The 16,256-nt window shown below is 35.6% G+C and overlaps 1 protein-coding gene across 2 annotated transcripts in view; it reads right to left on the minus strand.

Annotated features, from left to right (window-relative positions):
* NAV3 (neuron navigator 3) overlaps positions 1–11,998 on the minus strand; it is a 347,818-nt gene extending 335,820 nt beyond the window's left edge. For both annotated transcript variants that reach the window (XM_021678554.1, XM_021678552.1), the window contains exon 1: positions 11,756–11,998. In XM_021678554.1, the coding sequence (XP_021534229.1) occupies positions 11,756–11,998 (243 nt within the window). The remainder of the gene's footprint in view (positions 1–11,755) is intronic.
* Between the last annotated feature and the right edge of the window lie 4,258 nt (positions 11,999–16,256).

The raw sequence follows: 16,256 nt of genomic DNA on the forward strand, positions 1-16,256 counted from the left end.
AAAACTTAAAAAAAAATAAACAAACATACCCCAAATGTATAATAAAAGTAATCATTATTGAAAATCGGAATTATAATCATTTCTGTTTTTTCTAGGTAATATTAATTAAAAATTTAATGTTGCCATAAAAAGAATGAATATAAATTTCTAAGAGTCCCAGTTGTGGCAAGCATATTTCTCATAAAGCCTATCATGTTAAAATAAGCATATATGTATACATATAATACACACACACACACGCACATACACACACACACACTTTGCCTTGTGCATAACAAGTATGCAATAAATAGTTGATGGTGGACTAAATGATTGGATGAATGACTAACAAAGACACGAAAAATCACCTAGGATCCATGATGCATACCTAGAAGTGGCCATTGAAGGGATTTACATTTGTGAAATAGCAGCCTGGTTTTAGAATACAATAGGTTTAGCCTGAATCAGAGGAAAAGAACAGAGAGAACATATTGTTGGAGATGATAAACCTTGTGTTCAATGTAAGAAAGCAACACACAAGTGTGGATATCAAAAAGTCAGCCACAGGAAGGAAGAAACAGCTATAAAAAGCGGATGGTTTAAAGAGAAAGGAAATGTGAAACACAACCCCCTAAAATATATGGCTCAAAATAATAACGAAAGGTTCTGGCAAAAATATCACTCTGTAGAAACTCAATAAATTTTCAAAAAAAAGCACAACAAAATTATATTAAAAATATGAGCATTCAGGGACAGTGAAGAGAAATACATAACCTGTGTATTTTCTGAGTCTAAAATGTGAGCAATTTAAATTGATCAAAGCTAAACAGTAAACACTGTCAAAGAGAAGTAGAAACCTGAATAGAAATAGCCCCATATGCACAACCAAATTTCAAGACCAGTTAAGTCATTTAGAAATTTATCTTGCATTTGAAAAGAAGTTGTATTATGTATTGTTTCTTATAGTTGTATACCATGGTCTGAAAGGATTACCGTGAGTTGCTTCTTTCGATGATGGTGGTGGGTTTGTCAAATGACCCATTCACACATTCCCACTAGGTCCCCTTTGGAATCAATCTGCAATGTGCTGACACAGAAGCTACATCATGTCTCCAGGCCAAGAGAGCAGATACTCCCTCACACCACTAAGCAGCCCCCCATTGGACCACATCTAGAAGCCAGCAAATGCCTCCCTCCTGGGGTGATGCCTGACTCCATCTTGATTCTCTAAACGTCACTTCTAGAATTCACATCTTATACTGCCTTGGCTTTTTGGTTCCCAGCTCTAATGGAGAGCTTCCAGATCCAGCAAAAGAAGAATGCTAAAAACGGAGTAGAGAAGCAAATAGAAACAAGGGCACAGAACCAGGATAGAGTTACTTTCAGGATAGGAGTTTAGATCAGCAGATTGGAACAGGAGAAATTGAAGGTGGTTATCAAAATCTTAGGGTGGGGAGCAGCCAGAGGAGTCATGAGACCACAGTGAACTATTTTATGATACTTCTGTATAGATGTACCTGGTCTATTCTTTTTAAAAGCTGAATTAACTATAAGATTTTCTTTCTGTACACTTAGTAACTTGAGTGTAATTATGGTCCTCCACTTATTCAATGTGTTGTGTTTAAAGAGACATCCCTATAGTTCAGGATAGCTTGACAATCTGGAAGACAATTTGGGTTACTTCAGAATATTTTTAATATGGCAAATTCTTGCTTAATCTTGAAAATCTGACAAATTAGGCAGTCTTTGGCTAATAAGCCATTTACCTTAATTTCTAGGCACACAGGCAGACTATAATCCCTAGCCTGTCTTGTATTTGGTTTCATCATATGACTGAGTTCTGACCAACAGAACTGAATGGAAGTGACATGTGAAGTTTCTCAGTCTCTTATGCAATCTTCCATTTTCTCCCTTTCACTGATGGCTGGTTGGAGGTGGGATGATGGAATGACAAACTGGAAGGAATCTGGTTTCCTGAGTTATCATAGGCATGTGTCAGCAAATTTTTTCTATAAAGGGCCAGGTAGTAAATATTTTAGTCTTTGCAGGCCAGTCTCTACTGTAACTACTCAACCCTGCTATTACAGCACAAAAGCAACCATAGGCCACACACATGCAAATGGCATGGCTGTGTTCCAATAAAACTTTACTTAATAAAACCAGGTCCCAGCCCAGATTTGACCTATAGACCATAGTTCATCAAGTCCTCACTATATGGGACAGGTAAATAGAAATAAAAAGTAAATTCCTACTGTGTTAAGTCACTGAGACCTTGAGTTCATCTGTTACAGAAGTTAGCATTACTTTAACACAATGCCATGTTGATGGATCATAAAATTTTACACATTTCATGATGGAAAACTGTAACCTGTCCCACTTAGGTTTTCAGTTTTACAAAAGAGTCCTTTACAACACTGAAATACAGCAAAAAGTATGGTCTGTTGTTTTGTTTTCTTTTCTTTTCTTTTCTCTCTTGGAGGCTGTGTCATGTTATTTTATTGGGAAAATGGTAAATTTTCACCAGTGCTCTCTCATCTGGTGACTTTATCTGCAGGCAGAATTGCAACACTTTTTAACAAATCATTCCATTTACTGGGAACAGTGGGGAAATCCTGCCATGTATCCAATTAATGAACTCTCCCACAGATATTGAATTTCCCTATTGGCCTCAGTGACTAGAAATCCAAAGAAAAGCACTTTTTAAAGCCAAAATGGGACAACAGTGGGGGTTGGGGGGAGAGGAAGAATTAAAAGTGAATCTTGTCAAAGATTAATTCATCACTCCTGTAAGAATCCATAGTTTTCTTTCATTCCCCCCCCCCCATTATGTGACTAAGTGTCCAAATAGAGAGAAAAGAATAACATTGATTTCGACTGTGGTTTATAAATTGTTGTGAAAGAGAGACAGAGAGGGAGACTGACATAGGAGTCAAACACACCGAGGTTGAAATTCCTGCTCTACTTTAGCACCAATCTGAGTTCAGCTCCTATATATATTTAATTATAATAATAAACTGTATAGCATCCAGCATGTGGCAGGTACTCGAAAAGTATTAGTAATTATCTTAGTTTTAATTGTTACTTGCTGTCAAGTTCACAAATTATCACTTCCAACTAAACTATAAATTTTTGTTTGAAGAAAATATATTTATCCTTCAAGACTTAAAATTTTGTGGATTGCTAGTAATTAATAAAAGTACCCAAACATCCATCACTTCTTTTACTAGACTTATCCCTCTTCCATTGCTCTAGAGCTTGGTATTTTAGTCAAAATTTTGCTCTATCACACTCTTCTCTTCTGTATTTTTGAACTTTCCCTTCACTGAATCCATCATGTTTCATTTCATCATCATCTTTCTAAAACATAGACTTACTTGTGTCATGCTGGCATCCTCCCCTCCCACCCTCTACAAAATAAGTTCAAACAACTTACTGGACATCTAATGGCCATCTTCCCAATGCCTCAAGTCAACTTCTTCTCTCTTACTTGCATCCTACCTTTTAGGATTGCTGAATAATGTATAGTGTTCCAAACACAGCACAGTATTACACATCTTGGTAAATACCTGTCTACTTAAAATGTTCTTTTTTCCAAATATATTTGGCTAAACAAATTCACCAGTCAAAACATGGCAGGAATGTTATTTTTCCTGTGCATGGAGAATTAATCACTGCCTTCTTTGTCATACTACCAACTCTTACTATTAATAGCTTTTGTGGTAAACTGTTAGATATTTTTATAATATTATATAATAGGTAAAGAATATTGACTACCAACTATATATAGAATATAGTTTATATGCAGTATCTCATTTATTCTTCACAATAATTTTATGAGGTAGTTTATATTGTCCTCATTTCATAAATGAAGAAACTAAGGCTTAAGTACTAATTGACTCACCAAGGTCACTGGGCTAGTAAATATTGGAGCATTCCAAAAAGAGAATTGTGGTCAGCAGATGCCAAGTGCTGCAAACAGGATGAAAACAAGAGCTAAAATGTTAACAAAAATAAATAAATAAATAAATAAAGTAATTAGTTAATTAATTAATTAAAATGTTAACCAAGAAGAGATGTCCTTTCAAAAGCTATTGGTAACCTCTAGGAAAACAGAATAGGAGTCAGAAATTAGGAGAAGTAAAGCAAACCTAAAGCCTGCAATAGTGGCACTGAACACAAACTAACCTTTCAAGAAATATATCTGCAAAGTATTGAAGGAGTGATCATTTGAAACAGATGGAAGGAAATAATAATAATAATAATATTAAAAATATTAGAGATCTGAAACCATAAAACTCCTAGAAGAAAACACGGGCAGTAATCTCTTTAACATCAACCTTCACAACATTTCTCTAAGTATGTCTCCTCAGGCAAGCAGAACAAAAGCAAAATAAAACTATTGGGACTACACCAAAATTAAAAACTTTCTCACAGGAAAGGAAACCTACAGGAAAGGAAACCTATTGAAACAAAAAGGCAACCTACAGAATGGCAAAAGATATGTGCAAATGATATATCCAATAAGGGCTTAATATCCAAAATATATAAAGAACTTATACAACTCAACACCAAAAGAACAAACAAACTGATGAAAAAATGGGCAGAAGGCCTGAACAGACATTTTTCCAAAGAAGACATGAAGATGACCAACAGACACATGAACAGATGCTCAACTTTACTAATTATCAGCAAAATGCAAATCAAAAGCAAAGAGATATCACCTCAAACTAGTCAGAATGGCTATTATCAAAAAAGACAAGAAATAACAAGTGTTGATGAGGATGTGGAGAAAAGGGAACCCTCATACACTGTTGATAGGAATGTAAATTGGTGCAACCAGTATGGAAAACAGTAGAAGTTCCTCAAAAATTTAAAAATAGAGAGACCATATGATCCAGTAATTCTACTACTGGGTATTTTCCCAAAGAATATGAAAACACCAATTTGAAAAGATAAATGCACCCCTATGTTTATTGCAGCATTATTTCCAATAGTGAAGAAATGGAAACAACTCAAGTGCCCATTGACAGATAAATGGATAAAGAAGATGTGGTATATATTTACAATGTAATATTACTCAACCATAAGAAAGAATGAGCTCTTGCCATTTGCAACAACATGGGTGAACCTAGAGGGTATTATGCTAAGGGAAATAAGTCAGCCAGAGAAAGACAAGTATCATATGATTTCACTTATATGTGGAATCTAGAAGACAAAACAAATGAGCAAACAAAAAGCAGAAACAGATTCACAAATACAGGGAACAAACTGATGGTTGCTAGAGGGTAGGGTGGGGAAATGGTCAAAATGAATGAAAGGGAGTAAGAGGTGCAGGCTTCCAGTTATGGAATGAACAAATCATGGGGATGAAATATACAGCATAAAGAATATATTTAATGATATTGTAAAAGCATTGTGTGGTGAAGGATGATAGCTACACTTGTTGTAGCTATCATCTATGAATCACTATGTTGCACACCTGAAACTAAGGTAACGTGTGTCAATTATACTTCAATAAAAAATGGCAAAAAAATCGTGGCAACCTGAGCAGTTTTGGAAGCTGAATCTAAAGCAGTGTTTCTCAACTGGGTTTGATTTTGCCTTCTCTCTGGATACGTTTCACAACTGTCTGGAGACATTTCTGTTTGTCACAACTGAAAAATGCTACTGGCATGTAATCATTACTAGCAGGGATGCTGCTAATATTCCATAATAGTAAGACTGACACCCACAACAAAGAATTATCAGGTCCAAAATGTGCTAAGTTTGAAAAATCCTGGTCCAAAGGATCCACTGGAGAGGAAGAGATAGAAAAAATAAGAGAAAAGAGATAACTGCTAGGACAAAACCGGGAAAAGGAGAAAATAATAAAAATGTTACCTTCAGAAAAGCCTTATCAAGAACTATTAACTTCATTTCTGAGGATAAAGAGATTAAAGTTCGGAGAATTTAAGTGACTTATCTTTTCAGGATCTAGCAGAAGTTAAAGTCAAATCTCTGAGCTTCTAATCTGATGTTCTTTTAACTATGCCACCTAATACCTTAAATTCAAGACTGAGGATAATTTTTGGAAATGTGATAGCATACAACCATGAAGCAATTGTGCTTAAAAATTAGTGACATATCTATTGATTTTTGTTTCTACATATATTTATTGCCTTCCTTTATATCAAAGAAAAGAAACATGTCTATAATAGTAAAAAGGTTTAAGAAACTCAGAAGAATGTGTTCGGCAAATTGGCACCAAATATACATACAAATATTGACACTTGAAGAAGAACAAAAAAAAGTTGTATGAGATTTTCAGTAACATTTAATCACTTTTAATTTACCCAAGAATATTTAGTAATTTCATAGTTGAAAGCATGAGATATAATTCTTTAAGGACTTTGTAAAGCACAAACTAGAACAACAAACAATGGTATTAAATTGCTACATCTCTACGAACGGTTACTCAAGAGAAATAAGTGTACAATATTGAAAAGTTTAGCATTCTGCCAGTAGAGAAAATGTTAAAATTCAAGGATCATTACCACATTCTTCATACCACTGCTACCACAAAGACAAAAACAATTAAAACGACCATTAACAGTTTAACCGTGAAGCTTGGAACATGAACCATAACCAGAAAAAGAAATAATCATGTTTCTTTAAGTACAAATAAGTAAATGTGCAAGCACAGCAGAAACAGGCAAGGAAGGCGGAACCATCTAGAGGGACCCAAGGGCTGACCTGTGCAGCTGTAGGTCTGGCGAGCTTTGGAAGTGCTACCATGTGAGCAAGCCAACAGGAGTGTTGACAGTCCTCAGCAATCAGGCATCTTCTCCAAGAAGGAAACAGCTGGAGGCCAGAGCCAGTCATCTATTCGATTGACATCTGCTGCTATAATTCTATCATGGGGTTTCTTTTATTTTTTTCTGTTATTTGAAAAATTCAGTAGAGACCATGTGTCAACTTAATTGTCTTCTGAAAATTCTAAGCACTTGGGCACACCAATGATTTATTTGCAATGCACCAGCAGTGTTAACCAAATATTTAAAACAAACCTTACTAGTCTATATAGAAATCAAGTCAATCAATAGTTCTTCTCTCCTGCTGACACAGTAAAGTCTTCACTGTTGCAGTGTTATTAGATAAGAGTAATGTCTTCTGGAGGCACACAGCCTTAGACTATTCTGCTATACTCTAGCACTGAAATATTGGTAAGTGATATAACCTCTCTCTGCCTCAGTTTATCTATGAAATGAGGATAATAACAGTGCCTATATCATAGGGCTATTGTGAGGACTGATGGGACACTAGTGTTTGGCCCACTTTCAGGCATATAACAAGCCTCTATAAACATTAATATTAATCCTTCTCTGCTCTGATTTCTCTAAATAACATTGCCAGTGTAACTGTGTCTATTCTTACATAAGAGCCTTCCCCAATGTCTATCTAATGAAGTCTGCTTCCATGTATAATCTGATCTAAATCTGCTCCTTTCCATAAACAGTCTCCTCAAATTATAATGGTTTACTCACTGGGCATTCTATGCAAATCTCTCCTCCAATGAATGCTTTTTTCCTTTCTATATCTAAGTCCTATCTGCCCACTGAATATCAATTACTTGGTGAAGTCTTTTCTGAATGCTCCATCCAAATAGGATTTCTCTCGTCCCTAAAATCGACAAAAATATTGCCCTCAATAGCAATACTATTCACACAATATATTTGCTTGTCTATATTGCTATTCATATTTTTAAAAAAATATTCAATTTAAGGTTTTAAGTATCTTCTGTTTTTAAAGCATTAGTGTTAATACCCTGTGAATGTAATATTAAGAACATATCTCTACCTTAATTGTCCTTGAAACTGGTAGAGTAAGAAAATGAAACAAATGTCCATATTAACATGGACAAGGAGGCCACTACTCTTTCAAGAATTTCCTTCAGACCTCTCTAACTGGATGCAAACTTTCCTTCCTTTTAACCTCCACAACAATTTGTTTATTCTTTTCTTTGACTTTTGAACTGACTCTTAAGAGCTGGTGAGATTTGGGGGGTAGGGTATAGCTAGAAAAAAATACTGCAGTTACATCATGAAGAGAAAATATAATGTAATAAAAAACAAACAAAAGCTTTGTAGGAACAAACCTAGATTCAAATTCTGGATTTTGGTACTAGTTAACCATCTGATCTTATGAATGTCTCCCACTCTGAGTTTATTTCTCTGTAAATGTGGATAATAAAGTCTTCTTTGAAATGTCATGAGAAAAAAAATAAACTTCCTATAAAGAACAAGGTAGGTACTCAAAATTATTTTCTATAATAATGTAAAGAATCTTCAGTTTGCATGGGTAATCAAAGAGGAAAAGATGAGTGGGCCCAGAACTAGAAAGAAACTGAAATGACAGTAAAAATGAGAGAGAAAAGCAAGGTGGCAGACCAAGCTGGAACGAGGCTGGGGAATCAAAAAAGAAGGCTAAGGGGATCGATATGACCAGGGGACTTTCATGAACAAGTGTGTCTAATGCTTAATTGCATGTGATTTGCTGAAAAATAGAACCCCTTTTCTTAACTTTAATCTCTTGATTCTTAAGTAAAGTTTCCAAAGCAAAGTGACTCTCTTCCTCATTTGGATGAATGCCCAGGAAGAATGGAAAAACCAACCATATGAAGAGAGACATTAGAAAATTGAAGGAAAATAAGAAATCAGAACAAGAGAAAGCTAGAGAAAAACATAAATCCTTGAAGTATGGTGATGGAGAGTCCAAATGTATGTGGCATAGAATCTAGAACTAATGTTATTTATTTGTTAAAGGACAGTGAAACTAAGCACTCTGAACAAGTTGGGACACCCAGGAAGGAGATGTCTGGAACACAGTAGCTAGATGGAACTACAGTAGGAGAAGAGGTGTCAACAATTAGAGACTGGAATGGCTACATAGGCCTAGGAATTGTAAACAGGCCAGTTGGATGTGGAAGAATGCTTAATGAAGCAGGGTGTGTCTTTCTAATTGAACTAAACTCAATTATCCACTCAAGACTGAGAGATGCCACAAATTGACAGGCAAAAGAGAGAAATGGGTTCTCTGATAATTTCAAGAAGCCACCCTACCAACTACAGACGGCTTACTTACAGATATCCTTTATATGAGGGTATTAGGCTAAGAGAAATAAGTCATTCAGAGAAAGACAATTATCATATGATTTTTCTCATATACGGAATTTAAGAAACAAGACAGAGGCTCATAGGGGAAGGGAGGGAAAAAGAAAGTAAGACGAAATCAGAGAGGGAGACAAACCGTAAGAGATTCTTAACTCTAGGAAACAAACTGAGGGTCGCTGGAGGGGAGGTGGGTGGAGGGATGGGGTAACCGGGTGATGGGCATTAAGGAGGGCACTTGATGTGACAAGCACTGGGTGTTATATGCAATGGATGGAATCACTAAACTCTACCTCTGAAACTAATACTACAGTATATGTTAATTAATTGAATTTAAATTAAAAAAAAATTCCTATGCTGTTTATCCTATTGTTATGTTGAGTTTTCTACTATTTGCTGTCAAATCTGATTATCTCTAATACAACTTTCTTGGTCATTTCTGCTATTTTCTTCAGTTCTATTTTTTCAAAGTTTATAAAAATCTTTAAGTACACTTTTTTGACATTTAAAAATATTCTGAAATGCTGACAAGGCATTCTTTAAGTTTGTTTGAAAAAGTTTTTAATCTGATAAATGGCATGTTAAAAACATCCCCTAAATACAACATTGCTTACCACAGAGTCTTATAAGAATATCAGATGTGTGATTGATATGTTTGTTAACCAAAGAGATGAGCCAAAATTCTATTGCAAACAGTATTTATGGTGTACAAGTTTTAGGCCAAGGCCATTTAGCAAAATGGAAGTTTGACTAAACCTACAGATGAGAGGCATGGTCAGCTGAGAAAAAGGGTCTACCTATTCTTTCCATCTAATCCCAACAAGTCGTGTGGGTACACAGAACTTTAGAATAGAACTATGTGGCATTCGCTTTTAACTATTTGCATAAAGTTAAGTATTTTTAGTCTTTTGTTGATAATTTATACTTGCCTTCTTTTACCCCGAATTGCTTACATTCGACCGAGAACTATAAGCCTACAATTAATTATTTTTTAATTGATTTTTCTTGTGTGATTTTCCAATGTTTTCTTAAAACACAAAAGGAATAATATAACCTTAGAGCTACAAGTACTTTAAAAATCATGCACTCCAAGCCCTCTGTTTTATAAATTAAACGATCCAAAAAGACCAATGAATTTAACTAAATCTTTGTCAGAATAATTCCTCATTCATTCATTCATTCATTCATTCATTCATGTATTAATCCATTCAACTACGATTCTGAGGCATAAGGCACTGGGCAGAGGGAGCTCTATCACAGTATAAATAAGGCCCTGCCATCTGCATATTTTCAATTCAGTGGGACTAGAAATAAATCATCCAGATAATTAAAATGCCATGTAAATAAATGTGCTTTAAGTATTACTGCAGCCAAAGAATCACAAGAGAGGAAAGGAAGGTAAGGGGTAGCTAGCAAAGACTTTCAGGAAAGTTACATTTGGCTGTTCCTTAGAGGATTTGAACAGGTGGAGATAGACGAATAGACATTTCAAGACAAAAGGGGTGGCTTTCTTTTTAACTTGTAGATTGGATTTCAATCCGAAGTGTTTTCTTAAATTACTTTTTTATCAGAGGGGGAGATGAACCATGAGAGACTATGGACTCTGAGAAACAAATTGAGGGTTCTAGAAGGGAGGGGTTGGGGGATGGGTTAGCCTGGTGATGGGTATTAAAGAGGGCACATACTGCATGGAGCACTGGGTGTTATACGCAAACAATGAATCATGGAACACTACATCAAAAACTAATGATGTAATGTATGGTGACTAGCACAACATAATAAAAATAAATAAATAAAAAATAAAATTACATTTGGTGGGAAAGCAAAATCAAAGCAGTCCCTAAGCCAGAGGTGAGAACAGTGACTTTGGAAAGCTTGACATCATAGTTAATGCTGCATTAAAAAGTGATGTTTATCAGGATACAAATGGATCCCCCCGAAGTTCAGCAACTGAAAGGCCATGCAAGCCCTCTGCTTCTGGAGAAAATGACTGCAGTATGGCTTAGAAACCAAGAGCTAGGAGCCACTGCTCACAAAATATCATAAATTAAACGACTGAAAAAGATGTCAGTAATAAGTAAAACAGTAGGGTTTCAATTTATAAGTGAAAATCCAGACAAATGTGCAATATGAAGGAAAATAATATTTCATTTTTGTTCAGAGTGCAATGAATTAAGCAGTCTAAGAAACATATATTCAAACAGAAAGTGTTTAAAATGCAAATGACATTTAGAAAAAAAGTGATGGCATCTATATGGATTTTTACAGATAAATCTCCTTCTTTTACAGTGTAATATGCCTGAAAAATAGGTCCCTTTTTCTCATATTTGTGACTGGTTATGGTTATTAGTAATAAAGTGCTAAGACTAGGCACTTCATCAGTAAGTAGTACTAAGTGATAACAAACATGCATTTTCAGAGAAATTTGTCAATGACTTTTGCTACTACTATAAATTATCAATACACTTTTACATAAGCTAAATATTTAGCTTTTCAGCTACACAAACTACTTACTTTATTACACCAGTGTTCCTCTACCACTCCCCATTTCACAACATGCTTTATATTCCACCTACAAGGAAATCTGCATTTTAGCTCTGTAAGTCTGCACGTAACCTTCAGCCACTAACCTTACTGTCTTCTGTCTCTTTAGCTTTTTCTTGGAGGGGTTTCTTCTCTCCAAATTCACAGGTTGATTTTAATGTGAGCTGACAAGAAAGCATTGAGCTCTCTGTTTCAGTGAGTTCCAAAGGTCTTGAAGAATAGGGCTGTGACCCAGTAGTGCCAAGATTTGGTATCGGAAGAGCAGTATGAACAGGCTTTGACCCAACAGCTGGCTGTCTCAGTTTTGAGGCAACCCCAAGTACAGGCATGGCTTCTATAAAAGTATCTTCTTGCTGCCAAAGAAAATGCTTCTAACCTCAGTCTGGTAGACTCCAACTTTAGTATTTCCAGAACAAATACTTTAAACAAAACTAGCAGTCATCATGATTCAAAAAAAACAAAAAAACAAAAAAACAACTAATAATATAACTTCCAGGAAGAGGCAAAACTTCCCTTCATCTTTAGTTAAGTATCTTTCTTGCTTGCTTGCTGGCTCGAATTCTCATATTCTTATCATTCTCTCTCTCTCTTAGCCTCCCGCTCTCTCTCTGTTCAATGAGTCAGTGTCTATGTAATATTAAATACTCCTTTGGGGAGTAAACTTTTCTTGAAGGTAACTGTTACAAAGCTCCTTCCCTAGGATTAAAGAGCTCCTAGTTCTATTTTTTCCTCCCACTACAGCAGTCTGAGTCTGAGCACTGAGAATAAAAAAGTGGAGAGAAACAAAAGGAAAAGTCTTCAGTCCAACTGTCAAAGCCGCCAAAAGACCACAATAGTGGAAGGACAGGAGTTCTTCCTGACTTCAGAAATAACCAGCCTACATTCTCTTTTTAAAGAAAATTGTATTTACCCCAGTTAAAAAAAAAAAAAAAAAAAGAATGGACACGATTAATGGCCAAAACAAACAGCTGTTGGAAGAACTTTTAGCCCGGAAACAATCTCAGCAATGAAGCTTTTTGTCTAATTTCCAGCTATTTTTCACTACTGACAGCCATGAACCACTGTGCTCATTCTGTTCTATCCCATGAAATCAGGTTAAATTCATGCCATAGTGCAACCAGCGGAGTTGCACTGTTAAATCATTCAGCAGACTATACCTGCCTAGGTTATGAAAATATAGTAAATATGGATAGCAAGACACTGGATATATAGTAATTGTTGTTTCTAAATTTAATAACAATAATGATAAAAATATTTGCAGGTAACATGTATGTGGAATGTACTACATAGCAGTTACTTCACATTTAACCAGTGGGACCACTCAAGAATAGGCACACCTATTCTCTCCACTATATAGAAAGGATAACTAAGACTCAGATTCACTTAAGTAATTTGACCAAAGTCATGCAGTTAGAAAGAGCAAGAGCCCTGTACTATTTGGAGTAACTTAACAAACCACCTTAGAAACAATTTAAAATAACACTGTTATTCAAGCTCTTTACGTCCAAATTAAAATCCTAATCTACCAAATATCCAAATACATATTCAGTGACTATGAACAATGCTGCTTCTATCCATAAAATTATTTTACTATAATTGGATTATGTTCTATTTCTGGTAAAAGCATGTCTGGATCCATAACAAAAGCAAGGGGTAAGTTTTTAAGAAACATATGAGACGCATGCCTTAATGTCTTTAAGTAATTGCACTTAGATAATGGGTATATGGATAAATTCCTCCATCATTTAATAAATATCATATTTATGTTATGGTATTGAAATTTCAGTAGTATTATCTAATAATAGAAATTTATTTACTTCATATTGCTTGTGTTTTTGTTGAAGATTCTAAAAGACAGATTTACTCCTTTTTTTTTCTTTATTTAGAAAATCTATGTTATATTCACTAAATATTCTAAGAATTAATAATATTTGCAAGTGAAGTTCCTAGAAAAATGAGTGGGCATTTAATGGACATTCAATAAATAATAACAATTATAAGAATCATAACTATTATTATAGAAAATATCTCTCTATAGTAAAGAGATTATTTTGTTTGTCTACTATTCCCAACTCTGTAAATTATTATGTATAGTCTTAGATAAGAAGCAGTAATTTACAGATAAAAGCTAATAATTAAAGTTGAATTTATATGTTATTTTGATATAAGCATAGAAGAAATTCAAATACAAATTAGAAATCTTGCCAACTTTAAAAAAGAAAGTAACTCAAGGGGGATTTACTCAATGGTATAGTAAGAAACAAACACAACACTGGTGGCGAGAAAGAAATGATCACTCTGAGGAAGTAAGTTACTTACTTACTTCCATTAATACACCATGCCATTAACCATTAACACACCATCCCTTCCAGAGACTGTAAGATATTGCAAAGCAGGAGATATTCATCTTCCTAAAATGGGTTTTAAAGTATATGAGATGATACGTGCATCCTGCAATGCCCACATTGCAAAAAAAATGGCATACCCAAAATAATAGGACTTGTGGGGAAAACAGGTTCTGGGAAGACCACTGAAAACATGCAACTTTGGGAACAGATCACTAGCAAAAATAATATTGGTACCTTGGAAGATAATTTGGACCACCCAAGCAAGCAGCTCAGCCCAGAGTTTAAAAACAAACAAGCAAACAAACAAAAAACAAAGCAAACAACAACAAAAACGCTCCACAATTGATGGGAAATGCTGGCAATATGTTAATTAGAATTTGTAGGAAAAATCCAACTGGAAGGCAAACTCTGAGCCAATAGGTTTGCCACTGAAATGGACACAGGGGGCAGTGCAAGCTGCAAATATTTAAGAGCCACCCAAGACTAAGGGGTATGTTCCTTTGGCCACAGAGCCCCAAATACAGGCACTTGTTTTTTAAAATTTTCTTTTTTTCTTAAATTTTATTATGTTATGTTAATCACCATACATTACATCATTAGTTTTTGATGTAGTGTTCCATGATTCATTGTTTGCGTATCACCCAGTGCTCCATTCAATACGTGCCCTCTTTAATACCCATCACCATGCAAATGACATATCAGATAAAGGGCTAGTATCCAATATCTATAAAGAACTTATCAAACTCAACACCCAAAGAACAAATAATCCAATCAAGAAATGGGCAGAAGACATGAACAGGTATTTTTCCAAAGAAGACATCCAAATGGCCAGCAGACACATGAAAAAGTGCTCAACATCGCTTGGCATCAGGGAAATCCAAATCAAAACCTCAATGAGATACCACCTCACACCAGTCAGAATGGCTAAAATGAACAAGTCAGGAAACGACAGGTGTTGGCGGGGATGCAGAGAAAGGGGAACCCTCCTACACTGTTGGTGGGAATGCAAGCTGGTGCAGCCACTCTGGAAAACAGTATGGAGGTTCCTCAAAAAGTTAAATTTTCTTTTTTTTTTTTTTTTTAAGATTTATTTATTTGAGAGAGAGAGAATGAGAGACAGAGAGCATGAGAGGGAGGAGGGTCAGAGGGAGAAGCAGACTCCCTGCCGAGCAAGGAGCCCGATGTGGGACTCGATCCCGGGACTCCAGGATCATGACCTGAGCCGAAGGCAGTCGCTTAACCAACTGAGCCACCCAGGCGCCCCAAAAAGTTAAATTTTCTTAAAACAAAACCAAAAGGGCTCCCGTTGACTATTTAGTATCAAAGTGGAGGGCCTTCTTTTCCCACCCAACTCTGACTATTCTGCCCTCTTAGGGGCATAAATCAACATATAAAACTTTGCAACTTCTACATTACACAAACATAAATCTATTTACCAATTGCAGATGAGCTCATTGGTATTTTAGAAACATATGCTGGAGCAGAACACACTAATTACTTATATAAACAAATTGAAAAAAAAGTGTTTACATTCAATAAGATGTCTTTTCACTTTGAAACACCTTTTGCTTATTGGATAATATCATTTCACTGAAATATAAGGTCAAAAACAGTTGCCACTGTTGACCAATTCTATGAAATAACATCTACCACCAAGAGCAACAAAAACTAATTTATTCTGAGAATTTACTGTGTGCCAGGAGCTGTCATCCCATTCCATCCTAAAACAAAATCACCTTTGAATAGGTGATGACAAAGACCTGGAAAAGTTAAGCAGTTATCTTAAAGTCACAGAAAATGTTTTTATTAATTAATTTACTTATTTGAGAGAGAGCACATGTGTGCGCAACCAGGGGAAGAGAGAGAGAGGGAGGGGGAAAGAATTTCAAGCGGACTCCACACTGAGTATGGAGCCCAAGGCAGGGCTTGATCTCACGACCCTGAGATTATAACCCCGAGATCATGACCTGAGCCAAAACCAAGTGTCAGATGCTTAACCGACTTAGCCACCCAGATGCCCCAGAACCGTGGTTTCTCAAACCAGGTTCAACAAACCACCACCTGTAGTGCTTGCTAAACATATAGATTACTGGATTCATCCTAAACCCACCAAGTAAGAATCATGAGGGCAAGGGAAAAATCTGAGAATAGAATTTAAGTAAACTAATTCTCCCACACTAAAATTTAACACCCATATTTTAGAGAATTTGTAGATTGATTGACAGTTCAGGAAACAGAC

This window comes from Neomonachus schauinslandi, chromosome 5, assembly GCF_002201575.2.
Source record: "Neomonachus schauinslandi chromosome 5, ASM220157v2, whole genome shotgun sequence".
Taxonomy (NCBI): domain Eukaryota; kingdom Metazoa; phylum Chordata; class Mammalia; order Carnivora; family Phocidae; genus Neomonachus; species Neomonachus schauinslandi.